At 46.2% G+C, this 24,262-nt stretch overlaps 1 protein-coding gene across 1 annotated transcript in view; it reads right to left on the bottom strand.

Moving 5' to 3' along the window:
• TMOD1 (tropomodulin 1) overlaps positions 1 to 24,262 on the bottom strand; it is a 77,542-nt gene that overhangs the window by 29,934 nt on the left and 23,346 nt on the right. The window contains exons 3-4 of the mRNA XM_090274457.1: positions 13,351 to 13,507; positions 6,948 to 7,067 (exon numbers count right to left, since the gene is read on the bottom strand). Of these exons, the coding sequence (XP_090130583.1) occupies positions 6,948 to 7,067; positions 13,351 to 13,507 (277 nt within the window). The remainder of the gene's footprint in view (positions 1 to 6,947; positions 7,068 to 13,350; positions 13,508 to 24,262) is intronic.

Here is a 24,262-nt window from a genome sequence, read left to right as displayed (position 1 = left end):
GGAGTAGATTTTATTCAAATAGTCAGCGTTGGATCCTGCAGGGTCTTCTAGGTTTAGGTAAGGAGCTTGGATGTTTTTTCCTAGGTGCAGCCTGGGGAGCCACTGAAGGCCTGAGCAGGACATGAGCTGGTGTGATTGAGTTCTGTGAGGGTTACTCTGGCTGCCTGGAGGGCTACAGAGGGGAGAAAAGAACAAGGGGGGGCGGGGGGACTGTGAGGCTGCTGCAGCCATCAGGGTGGGCGGGCAGTGGCTTGTGACCCCCAGAGCTTCACTGGCCCTCCTGGGCTGGCCCTGCTTCAACAGCCCTGTGTTCCCCTAGACCCTTCCCACCCAGGGGCACAAACAGTCACCGCTCAGTAGATCCTGCTTCTGCCAACACCATCCCCTCTGCTGGCGATTCTTTCTTCCTTTGCAGTCCCCACTGTCGAAACGCCCCCAGTAGAGTTGCTATCTTTGGCACATAAAATTAAAGACACCCAGTTAAATTGGAACTTCAGATAAACAATGAGAAATATTTTAGTATAAGGAGGTCTCACTCAGTATTTGTGATCTGTTTATATTAAAAACTTAACTATTGTTTATCTGAAATTCAAATCCAACTGAGCATCCTGTATTCAACCTAACAACTCTACCTCCCCATCCCTCAAAACTTAGAATAACACTTCCTCCCCCAGGGAGTCTTCCTGGATTCCTCCCTCTCCTCTGCTAGTTCCCCCACAGCAGCAGATGTCCCTGTCCCAGGATGTAGTCTACATGGTGTTAGAGATGTCTGGGTACATGTGTGCTTCCTCTACTGGACTATGAACTTCCAGGGCCAGGAAAGAGTATCATCTCTCTCTTTCTTCTACCTCTTCCAGACTTCCAGAACACAGTAAGCTTTTGGTAAATACATACTAATTGCTGATGATTTTTTAATTCCCCTAGCCATTAGACATGGTTTCTTGTTAGAAAACACCAGATCCCTTAGGGAAGAGTCAGGAGACTGGTCCTGACTATGACCAAAATGCTGTGGGACCTTGGGCAGGTCCCAGCCCTCTCCAGACTTCAGCTTCCTCTGTCCAATGAAGGGGTGAGACAAGATCAGGGCTGGACATATGATTCACCCAGGAAATTTGAGACAATATCAATGCTCTTACCCTGGAACAATGAATCTGAATCTCCGGAGGTATATTTTTTAATCTCCTTCAGTGATTTTGATGCTCAGTCGGAGCTGAGAACCACAAGATGAGATGATCTCAAAGTCCCTTCTGTTTCTCACATTCTCTGCTAAAATTAGACCTGCCTGCTCATCACTAAGGAGAACTGGTAAGGAGAGAAGCAGTGCATTTTTACACGCTCTCTCATTTAATTTAGGCCGTGGCTACGTGGGCAGTGGGAGCTGAGGCCTGAGTCAGCGGCAGGTGAATCGGATCACCATGCATCACCTTCTGGGACTGCCTCTTCCAGCTCCCACACATGGAGCGTCTCGCAGTGCTTCTGGGCCGCTGCTGGGATACCAGGTTTGGAAGAACAGTTTGAAAAGGTTGCTGGGAAACCCAGGAAAGATGTGACCTCGTGTGACTGGCTGGTCTTGCTTAGAGTGTATAGAGAGGTGAAAAATGCAAAATGCATTCTAGGCTCAGATGATACCTTCCTGTAACAATTCAGAAAGGGGGCAGAGGCAGGACAGTCCTAGAAAGTGCCAGGGACAGAGGAAGGAGACCTGGGCTCCGGTCTGGCCTTGGTACTAATTTGCTGGGTAACCCTGTCCAGGTCACTTTTGCTTTTTGGGCCTCAGTTTTCTTGCCTGTAAAACGGGATGTATAGTATTTGAAAGCTGATCTCTTACCCTCACATAGGACATAACAGCCACGGCACATCTCATCTTTCTATCCTGTTTGACTTCTTACAACCAGCCTCCAGGGCAGGTGCTGTCGGACCCTCCAACTTTTCCAGCAGGTTCCAGGGGGAAATTGTTTGTCCAAGGCCATTTAGTGAGGACTCTAGCTTCTAAGTGAGAGCCCCAAACACTCCTCCACACACTAGGCCACCAGTGGCTCTCAAGGTCTAAAACTTCCCCTCTACTTCAGAATATTAAGAACAGATAACATGCTTTCTAGGAGGGAATAGCAATTGCAGGCTTAAGAAGAAGAAAACCATTCTGCAGCTCTGAGGAAATTAGGAAGGAAATTAAAAGGAAGGAAGGACGGACGGACGGAAGGACAAACAGAAGGACAGATGGGAGGAGAAAGGGAGGGAGGCACAAGTGATGGAGGAAAACAGCACATCAACATCGCCTGTTGCTTCATTCCTGGTAGATATTTAGCACTGGGGAATGTAATTTAAAAAAAAATAAAAGAAGTGTAGATCTTCCTCAAAACTCAGAAAGGACTATTTTTGCACTCTGAAAAAGAACATCAAGTTCTCTTTCCTCTCTCTGCCTTGGCAGAGTCCACCCAGTTCTTAATTCCACTAAGGAAGCGGAGAGATACCGGTGCTCACCGGGGCTCACCTTGGGCCTCTCCAGCTGCTGGCCATGCACACTGGCTTGGGGCAGACAGCAGGCATCCTGGGAACAGCTGGGAGGAGCTGGCTCTGGCCCAGGACCTGGGTGCAGCTGAATGACTCCTGGATAAGCCACACCCTGACTCCCTAACTATCATGGAACAGGAGCCTAAGGGCATGAGCAGGACCCTAGAAGCTGGGGTAGGCCACCTAAGATTGCCTCTGCAAGTCACACGAGCCAGGAGTGGCCACCTGCCTTTGGGGGTTGCCTGGGGGTTGGCCCTTTTGAAAGGTGAGTCTCCTGACCCCCAATTCCTCCTTGGGTCCTGTTCCATCTGAAGAGGCCCTAAAGGCAAGCCAGGATCACATCCCTAACTGGAGAGGGGAGGCGTTGATAAAGGCAAATGCTTGCAGGTGACTCTGGGTGAGTTCCAAGCTACAACCCAAGGCCACATGCCAAGAATTTAGTACCGTTGGAGGTCTGTCTGTTCATAACCCTACAGTGACACTTTTCATGTTAAAATTTACATGCTTCTGTTCTGTCCCCTTCATCACATCCTGGACTCACCAAGGATAGGCACTGGATCTGATTCATTCAAATGGCGGGAATCCAATAATGTACTCCGACTCCACAAGTGAATGAATGCATGTATGGGACAAGTGAACGAATGACAGTTCTCAGGCCTGGCCTTGCCCGTGTCACACCTGAGTCAGTGTGACACACCTGCTGGGTGTCCTCCTCCCTGTTCTATCACCACCGATATCAAGCCTGCTGCCTGTGCATCTGCAAAGCAAGCAGCTCAGAGGGGCCTGCCTCCTGCCCCGTGCTCCCCCACTGCACTCCACCCTTGCTCCTTTCGGATCAGCTTCATCTCTGGCCTCACCACCCAGCCAGGCCCCCACCCCGTCCTTGTGCCTTTACAACACTCCTCTCATGTGTCATTTCACATGGGCCTCAGTGTTGGTTTACCTGGCTCTGCGAGGGCAGGAACAAGGCTGCTTTCTTAGGATTCTTTCGCCAGGGCTCGTCCAGAGCCTGGCCACAGAAGGGAGGCCAGGATGATGGCTGCTGAGGGACAGGCGGACCAGCGCAGGGGAACTTCCTGGAAGTGCTCTGCCTGGGAACTGAGTCATGACAGCTCGAGATGAGGCCCTCCTCTCCCTACCTTTCTATCTCTAGTGACTTGTCCACTCTGGGCTCCATCCACGCCCTTGGTGAGAAAGGCCAAATCGCCCCGCCTTCTACCCCAGCCTCCGGTGGGCTTGCCATGCCCAGCACTCTGACAAGATGTCCTGCCCCCACTGCCTCCATCTCTCACAGCACCTTTGACATTCTGGCCTCTGATCCAGCGCTAGGAACAGCTGGTCTCTTGGTGGATCCACATCTCACATGAAGCCCCATAGTTCCACCTGGCCGCTGGCCTTACCTGGGGCCTGCCTCCTGTGCCCCCCATCCTCTGAGTATCACCGCCTCTCTGCCCACACCCCTGCTTTCATTCACCTCTCTCGCCACTCCCCGAGTCCCAGGTGTCAGTGCCCTAGTGCGTCATCCAGAGCCTTTCCTACCGTGGCCCCATCCTGCCCCAGCTGACTCTGTGGGACTGAGCACCCCCTCACCCACCACCTGTGTCCACCTGAAGGGCTTTATTCAGGTTGCACTGGATAGTGATGCTGTGAGTGGGCCATGGAATGAAGCTGCCTGGGTCCAAACTCCATGGGCAAGGCATGTAACCTCATTGTGCCTACTTCCTCCATCCGTAAAATGGGGACAATAAAACTTACTTCATAGGATTGCTAGAGTCAATAAATAAAAAGCAAGGTATTAGAAGCAACTACCTGGGACATAGTAGACGGTCAACAAATGTTCGGATGTTCGGTCCCTCCTTCCCCAGAGACACTGCCACCATTCAAATGGCTGATGCATGATGACAGGTGCTCAAGGTGAGCCAGTGAACACTGGGGTTGCCTTACAGCTCCCCCCTCCTTTCCTGACATCAGAAGGGTATGGTATCGTGAAAAGATAATAATAAGTAGCCACATCAACAAAAATAAAGAGAAATAGTTTCAAGAAATCGACACAGAAACTTAGCCCAATATTGCAATTCTGCTTTGGCTCAGGAACTGGCGGTTCTGACAGTGGAGTCATCTGATAATTCTTCCGAGCTGACTAATGAGGGGAGTGATGTCACTGAGGGCGGTGGGAGGAGAAGGACGAGGATAAAAACAGCTCCAGGGTGAGTCAGTGTGGAGGTGCTGCCCTGCAGTGTCCCACATCCACCTCCTTGCTGCTCAGATTCGCCAGAAGTCAAGGGGACCCCTCCCACCAATCAGGAAAATGGTTTGGTCAAAATAGATGAGCATGATGTGGGATCTAATATGATTTGTGTGGTTCCGACAAAACAAAACTTGAACTTCAAAGCAAACCAGCCATGTTTTCTGAGTGAATGTACCATTTCCATCGGGGTGAGATGCTTGCTGTTTCTGTACTTCACAGGGAAAATGAAGATCTTCCGTTCTCAGCCCTGACATCCTTCAAGCCACTGCCTTGGGCCTTTGCCAAATTTTCTGCCTCCTGGGGAAAGTCTACACACTGGCTCTCCACATTCACTCCTCAGGTCCCTGCAACCTGGCTTTGGCCACCAGCACCTAGGGTCACCCCTCCTGCATATTTGTCTTCTCACTGCCCCTCCCCAACATGGTCCCACTACAGGTGACAGCCATCCCCTTTACTGCTCCCCATGCCCTGTAACAAATGTCATCTAGACTTATGCACAGCATTGGTGGCCTCGCCTGGCCTGTGCCTCGGAGTTTCAGGCCAACCCTGATCCCTCCTTCTGTCTCCTGAGCTCTTGATTACATTCTGCCCATTTTGATTTGTGTGGCTTACGGGTTCCCACTGTGGCTGGCATTGCCCCATTTTGACTCCTCACCTCTCTCAAAGGCTTCTGCCCCAGCCAGGACACTTGCCTGCAGAGCCCCAGGCCCCCATGCCTGTCATGCCTTCTGCTGAAGCTTGACAATGCTAATGACACCCACATCTCTATGCTAATGATGTCACAAGGGCTCCAGCGTGGATCCCTTGCAGAACTCAAGACTTTCATGGATAACTGTTCCCACCTGGGTGGCCCACAGACACTTCACACCGAACTCAGCATTTCCCCTGAGCCTGCTCCTCTCTCCCACAGTTATGGGCTGAATTGTGTCCCTCCAAAATCCATGCATTAAAGTCCCAATTCCCCCCACCTTAGAATTTATTACTGTATTTGGAGAGAAGGTTTTCAAAGAGGTGATTAAGTTACAATGAGGTTTTCAGGGTGGGTCCTAATCTAATATGACTGGTGTCTTCACTTAGAAGAGATAAGGACACACAAAGGGACACCAGAGGACACATGCACAGATGGACACAGATGTGGCCATCTGCAAGCCAATGAGAAGAAACCAAACCTGCTGATACCTTGATCTTGGGCTTTTAACTTCCAGAACTAGGAGAAAGTAAATGTCTGTTTTTTAAGCCACCAGCCTGTGGTATTTTGTTACAGCAGCTCCAGCAGATGAATACACCCCCTTCATTAATGGCACCAACATCCACTTCGTTTCTGGAGCTGGCAATTGGGAAGTTGACTTGACTCCTCGCCAACCTCACTGTCACAGCTAGACAGAGTCAATACCATCTTTCCTCTCCCCTTCCCACTTCCTTGAGTCTCTCTGCACCCTATCTACCCTCCTGTCATCATTGGGGTGACGGCTAATAGTCCCCAAGTCTGTGGAATAAAAAGACCACCCAGCCCCCTGGCCAGGGAGCACAGCATGATGCGGGGCATGCAAAGCACAGGCCTTGGCCAGGCCTGACTCTTGGAGGGCAGGGAACGCAGGCGTGTGGGGCAGGGACTGGACCATGTTAAGGAGAGAGAACGGAGTGGTGAAGGCCTCTGAAGATCAGGCCACCTCCTGCAGTTGTAGGAGCTGTTGGTGAAGATCGTGTGGAGATACACAAGAAGATAGAAGTGTTGTGCAAATATGAGATGGGGCGGGGGGAGGGATCCTGAGCTCTGAAAAGTGGTAAAATCAGATGCCTTTGCTCCAGCCCTTGTGAACCTCCCAAACTTGAGACGCCCACAGCCCTCTGTCTGTCCCCCATTCTCTCTGCCCAGGTGGTGTGGGCAGGATTTGGTGCAGGGTGGGTACAGGGCCCATGAAGCTCCGACTCCCACCCCCAGGATGTTTCCACATTCCTCTGGGATGGGGTCTCATGGCAACAACAGACAGCTCCATGGTGTAATGGGTTTGGGTAGTTGTATCTCTACTTCCCTTGTTTTGGTTTTTGGTAACGGGCTTCTGTTTTGATATTTTTGTCCTTGCTAGACAGAGAGACGGTGTTTGTGTTGAAATAAACCATCCAAGGCTCCCTGCATGTGGGCCAGCCCCTTCTGGAGGACACAGGGAGCTTCTGAAATGCCTCTTACCTGCAATGTCACAGAGTTCAGCATCTGAGGCATTCGCTAAGGCCTCCTCCAGCTCTGGCTCCAACGTCACGCTTTCCAGCACGGGATCCATTGGCTTCTGCTTGGGGACCCAGACTTTGCCTGCAAACACATGAGTGCTCATTCCAGGGAGTGCGGCAGCATGAGGGGGGCGGGGCTGTCCCAAAGCCCTGTGATCCCCCGATGCTGAGAGTCCCTCTGGGAACCCAGGGCCAAATGTTCCCAAGAACAGGAATCAAAGAGCTCCAACAAAGCACCTTTCTCATTTGAAAAGAATACCCTTACAGCTTGGTCAAACTAGACTGCTTGCTACTGAAAACATTGATCATTAATTGAAATGACCTGTAAGTAGAAAAAAATACAAAAGAAAAATATATTATCATGCCAGGGTCTGGGATAGCCTAACCAAGGATTCTTATAGGAGAGAAAAATTTAGAAACATCTCTAAACAAAATAAATAAAATATACTCAGATTATTCAAAGTGGAATGGGGAGCAGGAAATGTCTCTTTGCCTCATGGGACATGATATTTTTAAAGTGTCAGATTCATAACTAAGTGAGGGAGCAGAGTAACACACATGAGTACAGTCACTGCAGTGTCTCCCCGTGGGAACCGCTGAAGAAATTCCGGGGCATCCACACAATGGAGGTCCGGCAGTTCTCATAAAGGATAATGGAGATCTCCACTCACTGAGAAGGAAAATGCCAAGACAAAATGTGACCAAAGCAAGTTTACAAAATAGCATGAATCATTTAATCCCGTACTTGAAGATGACATCTGTATTTTCATGCAATAGATACTTATTGTTTCCTGTGTTGCCAGGCACCTTTCTCAGGGCTGGGGAAAGAGCAACGAACAATGTACAAGTTAGTGAAAGGAGACAGATGATAAGCAAGTATGGAAAGCGATTAGATGGTACTGTGGAGAAAGTAAAGCAGAGCACATGACTAGGAAGCTCCAGGCTGGGGGCTGAGCCAGGTGGGCATGCTCTTTCGGGTTCGGTGGTCAGGGAAGGCCTCACTGCCATGATGGCCTCTGAGCTGGGAAGGAGTGAGGAGGAAATGAGCCCCTAATCTGCAACAAGACAAGGGTGCCTGTTTTCATGCCGCCATCCGACACTGTACTGGAAGTTCTTGTCAGAGTCAAGGAACAAGAAGAAGAAATACATGGCATCCAGCCTGGAAAGGAAGAATAATCTGTTTGCAGGTGACATCTTGTATGTAGAAAACCCAAAATATTCCAGAAAAATAAACCAATAAGCAAATTCAGCAATTTTACATGGTACAAGATTGACATACAAAAATATGCTGTATTTCCGTGCACCAGTAATGAACAACTCTGAAAGGGAAACTAGGAAAATAATTTCATCTATAATAACACCCAAAAGAATACTTAGAAATCAATTTAACCACGGAGGGGAAAGGCATGTGCCTGGAACACTATAAAACATTGTTGAAAGAAATTAAAGAAGACCTAAATTAATAAAAAATATTGCAGATTCATGGATTGGAAGACCATATTAAAATGGCAATAATGTTCAAAGTAATCTATAGATATAATGCAATCCTTATCAAAATTCCAGTGACTTTTTTATTTTTTTTCAAAAATGGAAAAGCCAATCCTCAGATTCTTACAAAATTGCAAGGGGTCCCAAATAGCCAAAACAATCTTGATAAAGAACTAAGTTGGAGGACTTACTACATAGTAGAGTGATTTGGCAGTGATATAAATATAATTATATAAACAATGAGATAGAATTAAGAGTCCAGAAATAAACCCATACATACATCTATGGCAAATTTATTTTAGGGTGTCAAGTCCATTCAATGAAAAAAAGAAGTTTCTTCAAGAAGTCGTGCTGGGACAAGTGTATATCCACATGCCAAAGGGTGAAGGTGGACCCCTATCTCACAGCATATACAAAAATGAACTGGAAGTAAATCAATGACCTACACAAAATAACTAAAACTATAAAACTCTTAGAAGAAAACATAGGCGCAAGTCTTCATGACCTTAGATTTGGCAACGTATTCTTAGATATGACAACAAAGGAAAAAACAGATCAATTGGACTTCATCAAAATTTAAAATTTTTGTGCACTAAAGGAATATTATCAATAAAGTGAAAAGACAACATAGGGAATAGGAGAAAATATTCACAAATTATATATTTGATATGGTCTAGTAGGCAGAATAGATAAAGAACTTTTATAACTCAACAACAACAAAACTCAATTTGAAAACAGGCAAAGGATTTATAGACATTTCTCCAGACAGTATACAGACAGTATATACATATGGCCACCAACACATGAAAAGATGTTTAACATCATTGGTCATTAGGGAAATGCAAATTAAAACCACAATGATAGCACTTCAAATCCATGAGGGTGGCTATAATCAAAACCAAAAACCAAAACAGCAAATGTTGGCAAGGATGTGGAGAAAGTGGAACCCTTGTATAATGCTGGTGGGAAAGTAAAGTGATGAAGCTGCTTTGGAAAAGTTCTTTAGTTTTTCAAAAAAAATCAAACATAGTATTGCCATATGATCCAGCAAAAAACCAAAAACAGATATTCAGACAAACAGTTGTACGTAAATGCCCATAACAGCATTAACCACAATAGCCAAAAAAGTGGAAACAACCAAAAAGTTCACCAGTGGGTGGAGGGATAAACAAACTGTAGGATGGTATTTAGTCATGAAAAGGAATGATCAAGTCTTGAAAACCATACGCTAAGTGAAAGAAGCCAGACACACAGTCACACATCATATGATTTAATTTATAGGAACTATCCAGACATCATATGATCTAATTTACAGAAAATATCAAGGATAGGTAAAGCTATAGAAGCAGATTGGTGGTTGGCAGGGGAGAATGGGAGTAACTACTTATTGGGTACAGGGTTTTACTTGGAGCAATGAAAATGTTTTGGATCTAGATAGAGATAGTGGTTTCACAACATTGTGGGTGCTCTAGATGCCACTGAATTGTTCACTTTAAACTAGTTAATTTTAGGTTACATGAATTTTACCTCAATTAAAAAAAAAAAAAAAAAAAAAAAAAACCTGCTTACTTTCACTACTGATTGAGAATAGCCCAAACAGGGGCAAGGATGGAAGCTGGGAGATGGTCAGGAGGCTCCTGAATGGTCCAGGTTAGAGAGGACAGTGACCTGGACCAGAGTGGTAATGAAGAGGTGGGAAGGGGTAGGAAGTGCAGAGAGAAATGTCTGGAAGGATATTCACTAAAATGGGATCAGTATACAACTGTCAGTGGAGGAAATTACTTCGAATTACTTTGTTTTATTGTTTTAAAATTGTTTACAGCAAAGGTCAATACCTATGTAAGCAGAAAACACAACAAAATCATCTAGGAGAAAATGTATCACAACCTCCAACCAGAGGTGGATCTGGAAAAGGACAAAACACACAAAGAAAATGAAGTGGCTAAAATGAAAACCAACTGTGAAAATGATACAATGACTAGGGTGAACATTCAATAAATACTTAAGAGCTATGATTTATTACATCCCTATGGCCGGTGCCTCCATTGATGGTGGTCACTCTAAGACACCACAAGAAGGACTTGGACTTTTCCCTTCCTTCATCTTACTAATTGGGATGTGGATGTGATTACTGGAGCTTCAACAACTAGAAGGATCACGAGGACCAGAATATATTATAGGAATGACAGATTAAAAAACTGGAAAGGATCTTGATTCCTAATACCAGGCAAGATGTGCCTTATTGGCTCTGGATTGCCTAATCTGGCAACTCTTCTAAGTGAAAGAAAATTAAATTCCCACCTTTATTGTCTCTCCTATTTTACTCCCCACCCCCACCCCCAGCACATGCAGTTGAATTTAATTCTAATAAAAACATCCTGCATAGGTATTTTATTCTGATCCCCTGCTTGAATGAGAATGAATAAAGTTCCAAGTCCTCAGGATTTTGCGCCTGTGTGTGGCTCCTACCACATCCTGTGGGGCCTTTGCATGCTAGAGTGCTGTTTCCCACCAGCCCAGGCAGCTCTAGGCCCAGCGTGGCGTGAATGCTCAGCACAGGCTGGACTAAGCAGCTCTGAGTCTGGCTGTTAGAGCTAGAAGGTCTTCCCCACACTTTCTGTTGAGACCCCCACTTATTCAACCTTCAAGGACTCCAGCAATCATCAGGAAATACTTTATGGTGATGGCCCCGGTGGTGGTGATGACCACAACAATGATGAAGCCTGTAGCTTGTCATTACGTGGCAATAGAATAAATTCTAGCTACCCTCCTTGGGTTCGCCTGGTTTATTTTTCCATGCAGGCTGTCAGGCTCTGGGAGCCCCGAGGGCCACTGCAGGGGCAGGATTGGGTGTGTCCCAACCAGATTCCCTTCCCTACCCCCGCCCCACCTCCAGTGCCTCCCCTGGGAGAGGGGTGGGTGCCTGAGGAAGTGGACACCTAGGTCTGTGGCTGAGCCTCTCACAGCCTCAGCCTCCCCACCTTTCAAACGTGCAGCGGGGACGGTGGATGTTTTAAAGCCTCATGAAACCCAGAGATTCTACTCCCTTTATCTGCTGTACAGAAACCACTTCTCCTGGCACAAGAGCCTTGCTTAAAAACATCACATGCCCACATTCCCAGTGAGGCACCCCTGGCCCTTACGGTCAAGGCTCCAGTCATTCCCAGCCCATCTGCCACCGCTGTCAGGGCGCCTCAGGTCACACAATCCTCCCACAGTTCTGCATCCAGATGGCCCTGGGCTTCTCTGACCCTCCAGGTTTTCAGTAAAATCTGGTCTGAGCTCCAACACCAGGGTTTGAGATGGCTCCATGTTCTCCCCACCATGTCTACTCCTGCTGGCGTTTACATTTTGTGCTAATTCCACAGGGATACAGAGATAAAATCCACAGACCCAGACCCTTGGCTCATCACATTTACATTCTCGGGGGTAGGAAGAATAAAAGAGACTGAAAATAAACACTTAATTACACAATTAACTAACTAATTCAACAACTAAATACTGGGTGTCTCCTATGTGCTAGGGTTTATTAGGGGCGGTGTCATGAACAAGACAGATGTGGTCCTTGTCCTCACGGGGCTTCTATTCTAAGGAAGTAGCCCAAGATTCATTCTACATTTATTTAATATGAACCCATTCATTCATTCACCAGTTCTCCTCTGGGCCCTACTGTACACCAGGCGCTGCGCCAGGTGCTGAAGGCACCATGGGAGCAAAAACAGCCTGAGTCCGTGCCCTCATGGGGCTTACAGGCCAGTGAGAGAGGCCAGTGATAACTAAAGAGCTAATGACAGAATGGGAATTGCTATGAAGGAAGCCCACGGGCCCCTGAGATGGAGAATTGCCAAGGGCGAGCTGAAGGGACTACATGTCCTAAACCAAGGAGACACGAAAGGCTTCTCTGAGAGAGGAGACAGGACAGTTGAGACCAAAAGGATCCCAATAGCTAACACTTGCATAGCATTCCCTACGGGCCAGATGCTGCTCTAAGCGCCTTACATACATCTTAACTCAGTTCTTGCACCTGGTAGCGTTATTTTCATCACCCCCATTATGCAGACAAGGAAACGGAGGTACAGCGGGTTTAACAGGTTACTCAAGCTCACACAACTAGTAAGTGATGTGCTGGAAACACAACCAAAGGACGCCCTGCTCCAGGCTGTGGTCCAACCATTGCGCCCCTTGCAGGGGAGGAAGACGGCCCAGGTGCAGACAGCAGGACCAGCATTCCAGGCAGAGGGGAGCCGCCAGTGCTGAGGTGGGAAAGCGCTAAGGAGGCCTGTGGGGAAGCAGGGCATCGGGCCAGGGCAAGCGTGACAGCAGGGGGTGACAGAATGGTTTGGAGTGCAACGGAAGTCCTAGAAGGGCTGGGGAGTCGGGGACGGCCTCTCTGCTCCCCAGACACTTCTAGAAGGCTTGCCTTGGGCTGCGGCAGAGACGTGGAGGAACAGACGAAGGAAGGAATAACGCAACTGCCAGAGAGTGGAACTTCTGGGGAAAAGCGGGGATGCTGAGGGTAGAGATGGGGTATCTCTTGTTCTTGGTTTGCACAGGATGGGCCTTATTTAGGCCTTCTGTCCTGACATCATGATTAATAGTTACTTCTCTCACTTTCAAGTGTCTAGGTTTGTATGAAAAATAAGCAAGACATCCTAGTGAAAGGGGATCAAGGGGGGAGTTTTGCTGGCCTGGTTTACCCCAAAACTTCCCTAATCTACATCTTTGATGCCTTTGGAGTTGGGTTTCTGTTTTGGGGTCAGGCAGGGATGCGAGCGAGGAGGCCCAGTGCGTCGGGCCCAACACAGAGCCTGGCACACAGCTGGCACTCAGCGATGCATGGGGAGTGACATATTCATAAGAGCAACATTATTCAGTACCTCGCTTTTCCCCTGTGTAGGGGACCAGATCTTCTCGGTCTTTAAACTCCTTTGCTTGCTTTTCCAAGTGATCCAAGAGCTCCTCCCTTTTAAAGGGGCCTGTGGGCGCCTTGGTGGTCTGATCCTTCTGCCTCAGGCCTGCAGGCAGCAGTGCATTCTACAGTGGAGGTGGTGACCCAGGTGACAGAGAAAGAGAGAGAGAATGAGAGAGAGAGAAAGAGAGAGAGAGAGAGCGGTCAGCTGCTGAGAACATGCATTTCTCCAGAAACTCATCATTGAACAACTGGGCTCAAGTCACTCATTTACATGTAAGGAATCTGACACCTGGTAGGGGTAGGGACTTGTCTATGGTCACACAGCACAGCAGACAAGGGGCAGAGCTAGGCTAGGCCTCTTGATTGTTTTGTGTTTCTCAGCCTCTAATGTTTTTTGAAGATGAGGGGGTGAGGGGCCCGCCGACACGGGGCTGAGCACAGAGGGACACTCCAAGAGCATCTGCTGAGTGACAAAAAAGATTAAGTTGGTGTTTTGATGCAGGAGGATATTTATAGCTGTTGTGTATAAAGTGATCAGGGAGAGAAGAAGGCCAAGGGGTTTGAGTTAGAGCCCTGCCTGGATGCAGAGTCAGGCAGGAAGAGGCAGACCTAAGAAAACAAGTGGGTAAAGGTTCAGCAGAACGGTGAGGTGGGCGAGGTGGGCGAGCTAAACAAGGTGGGTGAGGTGGGCGAGGTGGGCAAGCTAAACAAGGTGGGCGAGGCGAGGTTCCAGGCTACAGCCCAGGAAGGCCTGACCAGCTGCCTTCCTTCCTCCCCCCTGACAGTCCGAGCTCACGCCATACTGGCTGTTAAATATTTTGAACGTCGCCCCTGGAGATGGGTCTCTGAAGAAAGATAGCATCAACCAATCATCGTGGTGTCTCCTTCAAACATGGGCAGGCTTCTAGGTGTGGGCTTCCTACTAAAGCCGATTCCTAATTAGGGTGGATTTGAATCCCATGGGCTTTCCTTAACTCAGCCCCCAGGACCTTAGTGATTCCAAGTTTATACTTGCAAAGATGCTCAGAGATCGTCTAGTGTGTGCACCCTTCCTGCAAGGGGAAACCGAGGTGCAGAATGAGGACAAATTTGCCCAGGGAGTTTCAGGGACAGGTCTAGAACAAATGCTAGGGTTCTTCTTTAGATTTGGGGGAGGAAAGAACTCTTCAGTTATGGTCATTGTTCTCTCTCCCTTTCATTACCCCCGCCTTTCGCCTTTCGTTCGAAGGGATGGAGGAGGATGCCTGGAAAGCCGATGGGAGCAGAATCTCACCCCACTTCCTGCCACGCCCCCCCACGCCCCCACTGGCGGAAGTGGACTGCCCTTCCATCTCCTCGTATGTCCAGTCACTCACCCACACCTCAGCTCCTTTCCAGAAAGCCCTCTGAGAGGGAAATGGTATCAGGCACCTGGAGATAGCAGTGCGCACAACGAGGGATAAAGCCTGGGAGGAAAATTCTACTGTTTAACTGCAGTATAATTCTTTTTTTTTAATGAGATGTTTCACACTATTTAGCACCCCAGTGCTGTTCCAGTAAGAGCAGTGGCTGTGCGATCAGGGGACCGGCGTGTGACCGCGGCTCTGGGAGAGCTGAAGGGGATCAGGCCTGGCTCAGTGCATGGCGTGTGTCTGGTGTTATAAGAAGATGGCCAGTAGGGAGAAAATCGGCCTTGACTGACTTGCGGGTGAATGTCAGGAACGTAAGTGATGTCCCGGACACCCCAGTTTTCCTCTAGCAGCGGTCCTCAGACACTGCGCACTGTGATGCGCGGGACGGGTGATGGGCGCAGGTGAACCACGTGTCTGTGGGCACGTCCAAGGGGAGATGGGCTGTCCTTCTCTCCCAGGGTGAGGCACTAACTATCTCTCTGGGATTAATTACCCGTAATGAGTAACCAAATGCTCTGTGACGCGCCTGCTCCTCACCAGGCTTGTGCCCTGACTTGGAGTAGTGATGCCTCCTTTAACCCTAGGAAGTTGCCTCATCTCATTGTGCCTCAGCTTCTACGGCTGTAAAAGGTGAGTATTCATCATTCTCTGAGTTGTTGAGAAAATTAAATGAGTGCCAAGCACTCACAACTTCTTATTATAACTATTGTTCTAGAATCAGATGGAATACATTTTAACAGGGGACTGGTTATCCAAATATGCATGTTGAACAGGGGATGAATTATTCAAAAATGTCTCAATAGTCAAAAAATGAAAGCATACAAGTAAAAAATAAATTAAGCAACAAACACAGTGTTTTCCCAATGACCCTCGCACGGAAAACCCTGATAGATTTTTGTCTGGAAGGGGCTGTGATGGACATAAAGGCTGCAGGGCAGGGCACGTTCTGGCCTCTGAAAGGCTCCGCATTGTGATGGGAGAAAGCCAGGAAGCTGTCAATGAGAGGCAAAGGATTTGCACACTCACACCTCTTCTCAGATGTATCTGATAGAGGCCACTGATTTAGTTAAAGGAAGGTTTTCAGCCTTGGCACAACTGATATTTAGGGCTGGATGATTCCTTGTGTTGGTGGCTGCTCTATGCATTCTAGACTATTTATCAGCACCTCTGTCCAGCGGAGGCCACCCCCACCCACGATGTAACAAACAAAAATGTCTCCAAATATTGCCAGATGTCCCCTGGGGAGCAGAATCATCCCTGGTTGAGAACGACTGTGTTTAACTGGAGCCCATATCATTATAAGAGGGGAATAAAGATGTTTTTAATATTTTAAAAAATATTACTTATACAGCATGTTAAAATATGGTTTATTTAAACCTTTAATGAAAGAAGTTTATTTTTTAAAAAAACAAAAATGTCAAAGGCCTTTTCTAACAATTCTTAGCTTATAGAATTCTTAAAATAAATATTGAGAAAATCAGCCTCATAAGAAGTTAATTTTTTTCATTAAATATGTTTAATGAAACATCACATGATTTTCAATGAAAATCAAAGATAGTTGCATATTTTTTAAACTCCTGATTATTTCTCATTTTATTTTAAAAAATGGCATGTGATCTTACATGGTATAACAAAAATTAATTCAAAAGGAACCAAAGACCTAAATATAAGATCTAAGACTATAAAAACTTTTAGAAGAAAACACAAGCATAAATCTCTGTGACCCTGGATTAAGCAATGGTTTCTTAGATATGCTGCTAAAACAATAAGCAACAGAAGAAAAATAGATAAATTAGACATAATCAAAATTAAAAGCACTGTGCTCTAAAAAACTATCAAGAAAGTGACAAGACAACACACAGACTGGGAGAAAATTTTTGCAAATCATATGGCTGAGAAAGGTCTGGTATCCAGAATATATAAAGATCTCTTACAATTCACAATATAAGGCATATAACCCAATTTAAAAATGGCAAAGAATCTGAATAGACATTCTTCCAAAGGAGACATAAAATGGCCAAGACACAAATGAAAAGATGTTCCACATCACTAGCTGTCAGGGAGATGAACATCAAACACAAAAGGAGATACTACTTCATACCCACTAGGGTAGACAACAAATGTTGGCAAGAATGTAGGGGAACTGGAACCTTTATTCACTGCTAATGGGAATGTAAATGGTGCAACCCCTTTGGAAAGCAGCCTGGCAGTTTCTCAAAAGCTTAAATATGCATTTATCATCTGATGCAGCAATTCCACTTTTAGGTACCTACCCAAGAGAAATGGGAGCATGTGTCCACACAAAAACTTCTCCAATTCACAGTAGCATTATTCATAATAGCCAAAAAGTGGAAACAACTCAAATGTCCATCAAATGATGAATGGATAAGTAAATTGTGGAATCCATACAACAGAATACTGTTTGGCAATGAAAAGGAAGAAAAGGTTCTGATACGTGTTACAACATACATGAAACCTTGAACACTTCGTGCTAAGTGAAAGAAGCCAGACACAAAGGACTGTAGTGTCTGATTACATTTATATGAAATGTCCAGAATAGTCAAATCTACAGAGACCAGAAGTAGGTTAGTGGCTGCCTAGAGAGGCGGAGGTAGAAGGGAAAGGGGGAGTCACAGCTAATGGGCGTGGAGTTATTTTTTTGAGGTGATGAAAATGTTCTAAAATTCATTGTGGTGATGATTGTATATCTCTGTGAATATACTAAAAAAAATGAGTTGTACACTTTAAACTGGTGAATTTTATGATATATGAATTATAGCTCAAAAATGTTAGTAAAAATGGCATATGTTATCTAGAAAATGGCTAGTGTGATAAAAAGCTAAATGATTATGGACTGCTGAGGACGGAAGTCTCCCTGTGTGCCAGTGGCCAACAGTGACGCTGAGTGTGGCCTGGCAGGAGCTGGTCAAGGGTACGATGGTGTCCTGTTCTATGACACGATGTGCCTCATTATGTGACTTCGTTATTGAGGAGTGAAATGGGTGAGAAAATACTGCCTTGGATCTCTCACGACTATTGCAACCTAAAACAGACTCTCAGACCCAGGTACCCAACAGGTGAGGAGAGAGTTCGCACAACTATGGGCATGCTGACCACAAGAGTATTTGGTGATCATGCATGCATAGAAATGTATTTTATTCCTTCTCATTCAATAAGCATCTATGGAGCAAGGGCTATGTGTCCAGGTAGTGCGCTAACAGGTAGGGCCAGGACCCCAGTTAACCAGGGAAATGGGACGTAAGTGGGGAAAGTAGAATAAAATGAGAGAAAAGTCCCAATGACAGCATGTGTGGAAAAATAACGTATTGTTTTAGACTTTATGGTCAATAAAGATCCTAAAGGGGGGGGGTGGTCTACTTCACTGAAGAGCAAAGAACAGTCTATAACTAGCCTCTACATTGCCTGCAAAGGTGGCACACTTCTATGGTGCCAGCAGGTAATTGGAACCATCTAATCTTTGAGGAATTTAAGTCTTAGTCTCCTAATCTTAAAATGTGCACAGAGTAAATGTACTGGGCATGTGCTTTCTTCATAGGTAGCTCAAAGGGAAGTATCAGTCTGGCTCCTTCAGGACAGTCATCAGGTAGACATCAGGGGAATCTGTCTTCACACGCACACCTCACATGTACACCTTTAGTCCAAGGTGGTTTAGTTTTGGGTCAGATTTGCTTTGGGAGAAAGCTCTGCTAAATAGGACTCGGCACATGCCTTCATGTCCTTACTTACCACTGGAAATTATCTCGTGAGGAAGGAAGTGACTAATGTCTGGATGATCTTATCATCTCCCCGGAGGAAAGTTAGCATTGGTTTTCAGGAGGAGGAATTTCTGGATGCTTTCTGCTTATAGCCTAAAATTATAGCTGTTAACTGTTAGCTACTGGGGAGTGGTGGGGACTGTGGAACACTGGAGCTTTCAATGCTCTGGCAAATTACTGCCATGTGAGAACATGGGTGATGTCATTAGATCTACTCATCTTTATGCAAAATCTCTTAATTTTTAAATATTGATACATGAGCCAGATATAATTTTTTAATATTCAGGCCAAATAAAATGCATCCATAGGCCAGACTCAGTCCATTTTCCCACATCTGATCTAAGGTTCCCATCAGACTACAATTCTATGGAGAGAAAGTAAAAATATTCATCATCTATTCCACAAACATTTAGTGGGTGCCTTGCCCATATCAGGCTTTGCACTACAGGAAGAAAAGGATATATATACATGGGTATTTAATTTAGAAGAGTTTTAAATGTTAAAAACATTTACTATTAAAAGTTTACTATGTTCTTGGAAATAGTCATAAGGGGGAAATTTCCTATAGAGCCCTACTCATGTTTTATTAAGAGGTGACTTCCTTTTAAATGGTGTAAAATTAAAACTGGGATGTGCAGCTTGACAGGTTAACATCTTAGCCTAATTTTCCCACCCACATTCTGGAGTCCAGTTGTCCAAAGGACAACGGAAACTTTGACAAATCCTCAACTGTGCTGCTAGGAGCTCTAATGCCCTGCAGACAGGTGCCAGTGAGGCCAAATATCAAGTATCTGCACAGATATCATTGCTATAGATAGCCAGGGCTACATGAGAAGCCATTCCAGCTAGAACCATTGCAGGCTCATTCAGATGTGCACATGTGCATAATACATGCACACACAGGCAACACATGCACACACGTGCACATGTGTGTGCATGCACAATTTATTAAAAGAACCATAGAACGCTGGCAGTTCAGAGCTGCAAAGCCCTTTGAGAGCCTCTGGGCCAATTCTTTTATTTTCACTTGGGGAAACTGAGGCATAGAAAACTAAAGCCACTTGCCCAAAGTCACACAGCTCATTAGTCACACAGCCAGGAAGCCTGAGCCTCTATAGAGATGTCACTGTAGATAAATAGCCTGCCCCAGGATCAGTATGCATGTTTCGGGCTGGTGGCTAATCATATATAAAATGTCCCCTAACCTGATTCTTCACAGTGACAAAATACAATCCATTTATCACTTTTCCCAAATAAATTAGTGATGTCTAAGAACAAGGGAATGTGAAATGTGCCCTCTGGGCTGCTGGAGTTCTGGGTTTCTGTCTTGTGACGCAACCAGACCACAGCTCCTTGGAAGAGGATGGACCATGTGCTGCAACCTCGCCGGTGACAGGGAGCGGCCGAGAGCCAGGGACGGGAAGGACCTGGCCTGAGCTCACACACTGGACTGAGCGCCCAGGGCTCTTGACTTCCAAGCCACAGGACTTTCCACCCCACCTGACTGCCTTGCTCTAGGAACAGATCCTGGAAGCCAGCTGTGGCACTGCAGGGGAACCAGTTTCCTCTCTGAGTGTGAGAAAGCCAGGGCTGCCCTCCTTATCGGACTAGTTTCATTTTACAGGTAAAGAAACTGAGGCCCAGAGGCGTGGACTTACTGTTAGGGTAAGAGGAACCCAGGAAGCTTAACTTCTCAGAGTTCCCATGGTCTTCTTCACCCCTCCCCCTCCAAACAAGCTCAGCATGTCTCCGCCCCTCCACCACTTCAGCCAGGCCACACATTTTACAGAATAGTCAGTCATCCAATTACCTTGTACAAGGTACTTGACGAAAAAATGTTTTCCAGTTATCTGCCAGGTCTGTTTCCCCTTGTGTGAAATGTGGCCCTTGAGTTCCTCACGGACCCATTCAGGTAAAGAGAGTTCAGTCTCCGCATTGCTGACCAGCAGCTCCCAGATCCCACTAGAAATCATTCAATGGGGCTTCAACAGAGTTTCCTTGTCACATATTGGGGGACTGAACCTGACAGTGTGGAGGGGCCACACCACTCATGCCCCAGTCACAGAGGGGACAAGCAAGGTACAAACCTCTAAGACCACTGACCAACAGGATCATGACCAAGTTTATCATCCAGGCACAGAGAGCCCTTTATGATTTGACCCCAACCTACTTCAGCCTCCTGATTTGTTCCTGGCTTCAAGTGTGCCATGTTCCAGACACTGAAGGCTACTCCACATTCCACAGCCACGCCTGGCACTCTCACACTGCCATGCCTTGGCTCAGGCTGTGCCCTCTGCTGGAATTCCATCCCTTCTCCTCCCCTGCATTCAACTTTCAAAGCCCTCCCCTTGGGCACCCTGTTCAGCCTTTGCAGTGCTCCCCACATTGATCTGGCAATTCTTCCCAAAGTCCCCCAGGCATTTTGCCAGGTCTTATATAACACTCATCCTAATTTGTCTCAGAGAACATTTATACCATCTCTCTCTCCATGAGGAGACTGGGTGCCCCTCAAAGGCCAGCTGGGATGCATCTTGGCCTTCTCTGAATTCCCAGCTTGGTGCTAGGAAAATGTGACCTGAATCCAGAATCACATAACACTGATGCTCCAGCTACAGAAAGGATGGTATTACTTGGACACCCTTCAGGTTAACATCACACCTGCTGTCTCAAGCTCGTTGGGCCACCCAACTGCTGCCCCAAGCAGGTTTGGAAGAGGGGACACATTATGAAAAGTACCAGGGTGGGGGTGTCCAGAATGGGAGACCAGAGTTTACAGATGGGGATTTTGGGAAATGCCAAGTTAGAAAGTAAGATGTTTGTGATGTTTTCTTTGGGGGCCTAGATTTGATTAACCCCCTACCAACTCCTCTCACTCCTCCTCAGAGTTTTTGGCAGAGCAGAGCATCATGCCATGGAACTGGCAAACCCAAATTGTCCCTGATAGCATGTTTCCCCTACTTCGGTAATAAAAGCACTCCATTCTTTTAGCTGAGCACATGGCCACTTAGATTAAAGACTACATTTCCCAGGCTCCCTTGCAGCTAGGTTGAACCATGGAAAAAACTAAGTTCTGCTCAATGCTATGAGAAGTGGCCAGTGGCAATGTCAGGTAACCTTCCTTAAAACAGACACTTGAATAATGGCTTTCCTCTTTTCCTTTCTTTTTGCCCTGTTCCTCTATTGGGATGCCTGGAATGCAGCAGTCATGGACATCATGTTGGATCACAGATGAGGGCAATATCATAGGGATGAGAAGAAAGTGAACTCGATGGAATCTGAGACTCTGGGAAGTTTGGGGAGCTGAACTGCATGCCAGACTACCCACATCTGGACTTTTACATGAAAGGTAAATAAACCACTGCTTAAGTCATGCTATTTTGAGTCTCTATTACTTGCAGTCAAACTGCATCCTAGCTGACAACCTGGGTCCTCATCCCAGGGCTGTGAGACCAAAAACAGGGCACTGGTGCTCTCTGACTTTGGATTCCCCTTCTGTACAATGAAGGCCAAAAGCCTTTTAGCCTGAAACCTCAGAATAAAGATTTGAGTTGCATATAGAAGCAATTTACTGCCTATCAGTTTTATCATAGGGCATAACTGTTCATTTTCATTCAACTGAACAGATACTGCATTACTAAGACACTTGGTCAGGGCGGCTGCAGCTGGCTATGCAAGTTGTGCATGACACAACTCCAAGGGCATTATTTGCTCTCTGGTTCATGTGAACAGTGTCCCCTGGAGATATCAGTGCACAATTCACACCACTGTACCTATATTCATGGTAGTGCAACATGGCTCCAAATCTCAAGGAGCCTAGACTCTAGTGAGCAAATCATATATGCAGGTTCAACAAACATTTATTAAGCACCTACCATGTGCCAGGTACTGGGCTAAGTGCTTTTAATATATTTACATATATACGTATATTTACATGTATACACATACACACACATATATATAAACAAAAATAAAAACCTGTCATATGGAACAGATTCAGAGTTGCAAACTGAGAGGCCTACAATCTAATCAAATGCCAAAACATGGTTTGTTTTGTTTATATGTTTGAACGAACTGTCACGATTTTGAAATAGGTAATTTACACATAAAAATTCAGATTTCCAGTATCTCTTGAAAATTAGATGTGGCAATATTGGGCCTGCACTTTCCCATTATCAACAATTGCTGGAACTGAGTAGCAAGTGCCCTTTAGTCAAACACAAACTCTCCCATTTGCCTCACGTCCCACTACTCCCTACTGTCTCTGGCCTAGAGCCTAAAAAACAATTATCATTTATCACTGGCTTTGTAGCTGTATTTCTTCCTGAAAGGTTGAGTGAAAACTTTCTTGTGTCCATATCTCTGTTAAGAGTGGAAAAGTAAAAGATGACCCAACATGACCACATATTGCAAGAAAACTGGTCCATCTTCCTTTCTTCATGTATATTACTTACCTGAAATTGTGGGGGCTCGAGTTCACTAGAGTGGAAGAGATGGGGAAGAAATGGTGGGGGGCAAGGGAAGCCTGGGGTCAAACTTTATAGTGATTATTTTTCTTTTTAAGGGTGATTTGAATCAAATAAGGTAACATTTTTATATTTCTTAAATTTGGATGATAGAAATATAGGTATATTTTGTACCTATCTGTTTAGAATGTTTCTTATTAAAAATGTCAAAATCAACCACAGTTCAGTTGGTTGGGTGTCATCCCGCAAAGTGAAAGGTTGCTGGTTCATTTCCTGTGTTGTGGGTTGGGTCCCAGGTCGGAGTGCATAGAGAGGCAACTGATAGATGTATTTCTCACACACTGATGTTTCTCTCCCTCTCTCTTTCCCTCCCTTCCCCTCTCTCTAAAAATAAATAAATAAAACCTTTTTAAAAAATGTCAAAATCAAAAAGGAAACATCCCGGCATCCTCCGTGGCAGGTGCTGTGCTGGGGACTTGGCGGAGGGTATCAGGAAGACTTTGCAAGGGAGGGGTGGGAAGTTAAGCCTTGTTTCAACTTGAATGCAGGGCTCCAGGTCTAAGAGGCCCCTCAGCAAGCAGCATCAGAGAGGAGGGGGATGGAGGGGGACGGAGGTCATTCTGGGTAGCCTGGGGGGAGAGGGGGTAGAGGAAATGGTCATGGGGCCAGAAGATAGAGGTGGGGTGGGGACACACTGACACCTGGCTTCACTCACCCTCACTGTGCCCCTCCCAGGTCCATCCTTGGCTCTGTGAACAGCCCACAGTGTTTCTAAGGATATGTGCCTATTTTTAGAGCAGAGATTTATTTCTTTCCATTTCAACTGTTTACTTCTGTCCCAGGCTTGTGAATCTGCCGGTTTGTGTTACAAGGGAGAACCATGGCCCAGTGGACCAAACTTAGCTGCTTCCTTCATGGCCAAGAGCGTCCTGTGGCTTACAGGTTATGATTCAGGGCACAAGTAGGCAGGATTTCACTATTTTGCTGAGTCTGGTGGGAAAGCATGTGGTGGGACAGAAATTCTCAAGTTCTCATCTTGGCTCTGTGCCAACTCACTGTTTGACCTTGAACAAGTCCTTTCCCATCTCTGGGCTTCGGGGTTTTTGTTGTTGTTTTGAGTTTTTGTAGCTAAAATGGTAAGTGATCCCTCACTTATTGCAGGTACTATGTTCTAGACCTCCTCACGATAGGTGAAAATCTGCGAAGTAGGAACCTCACATTTTAGTATTTACTGTAGAGTACCGCAA

The sequence above is a fragment of the Furipterus horrens genome, unplaced genomic scaffold (genome assembly GCF_987537825.1).
Source record: "Furipterus horrens unplaced genomic scaffold, mFurHor1.1.pri manual_scaffold_4, whole genome shotgun sequence".
In the NCBI taxonomy this organism is placed as follows: Eukaryota; Metazoa; Chordata; class Mammalia; order Chiroptera; family Furipteridae; genus Furipterus; species Furipterus horrens.
The sequence above is the reverse complement of the archived record's forward strand: the minus strand, read 5'-3'. Positions and strand labels throughout refer to the sequence as shown.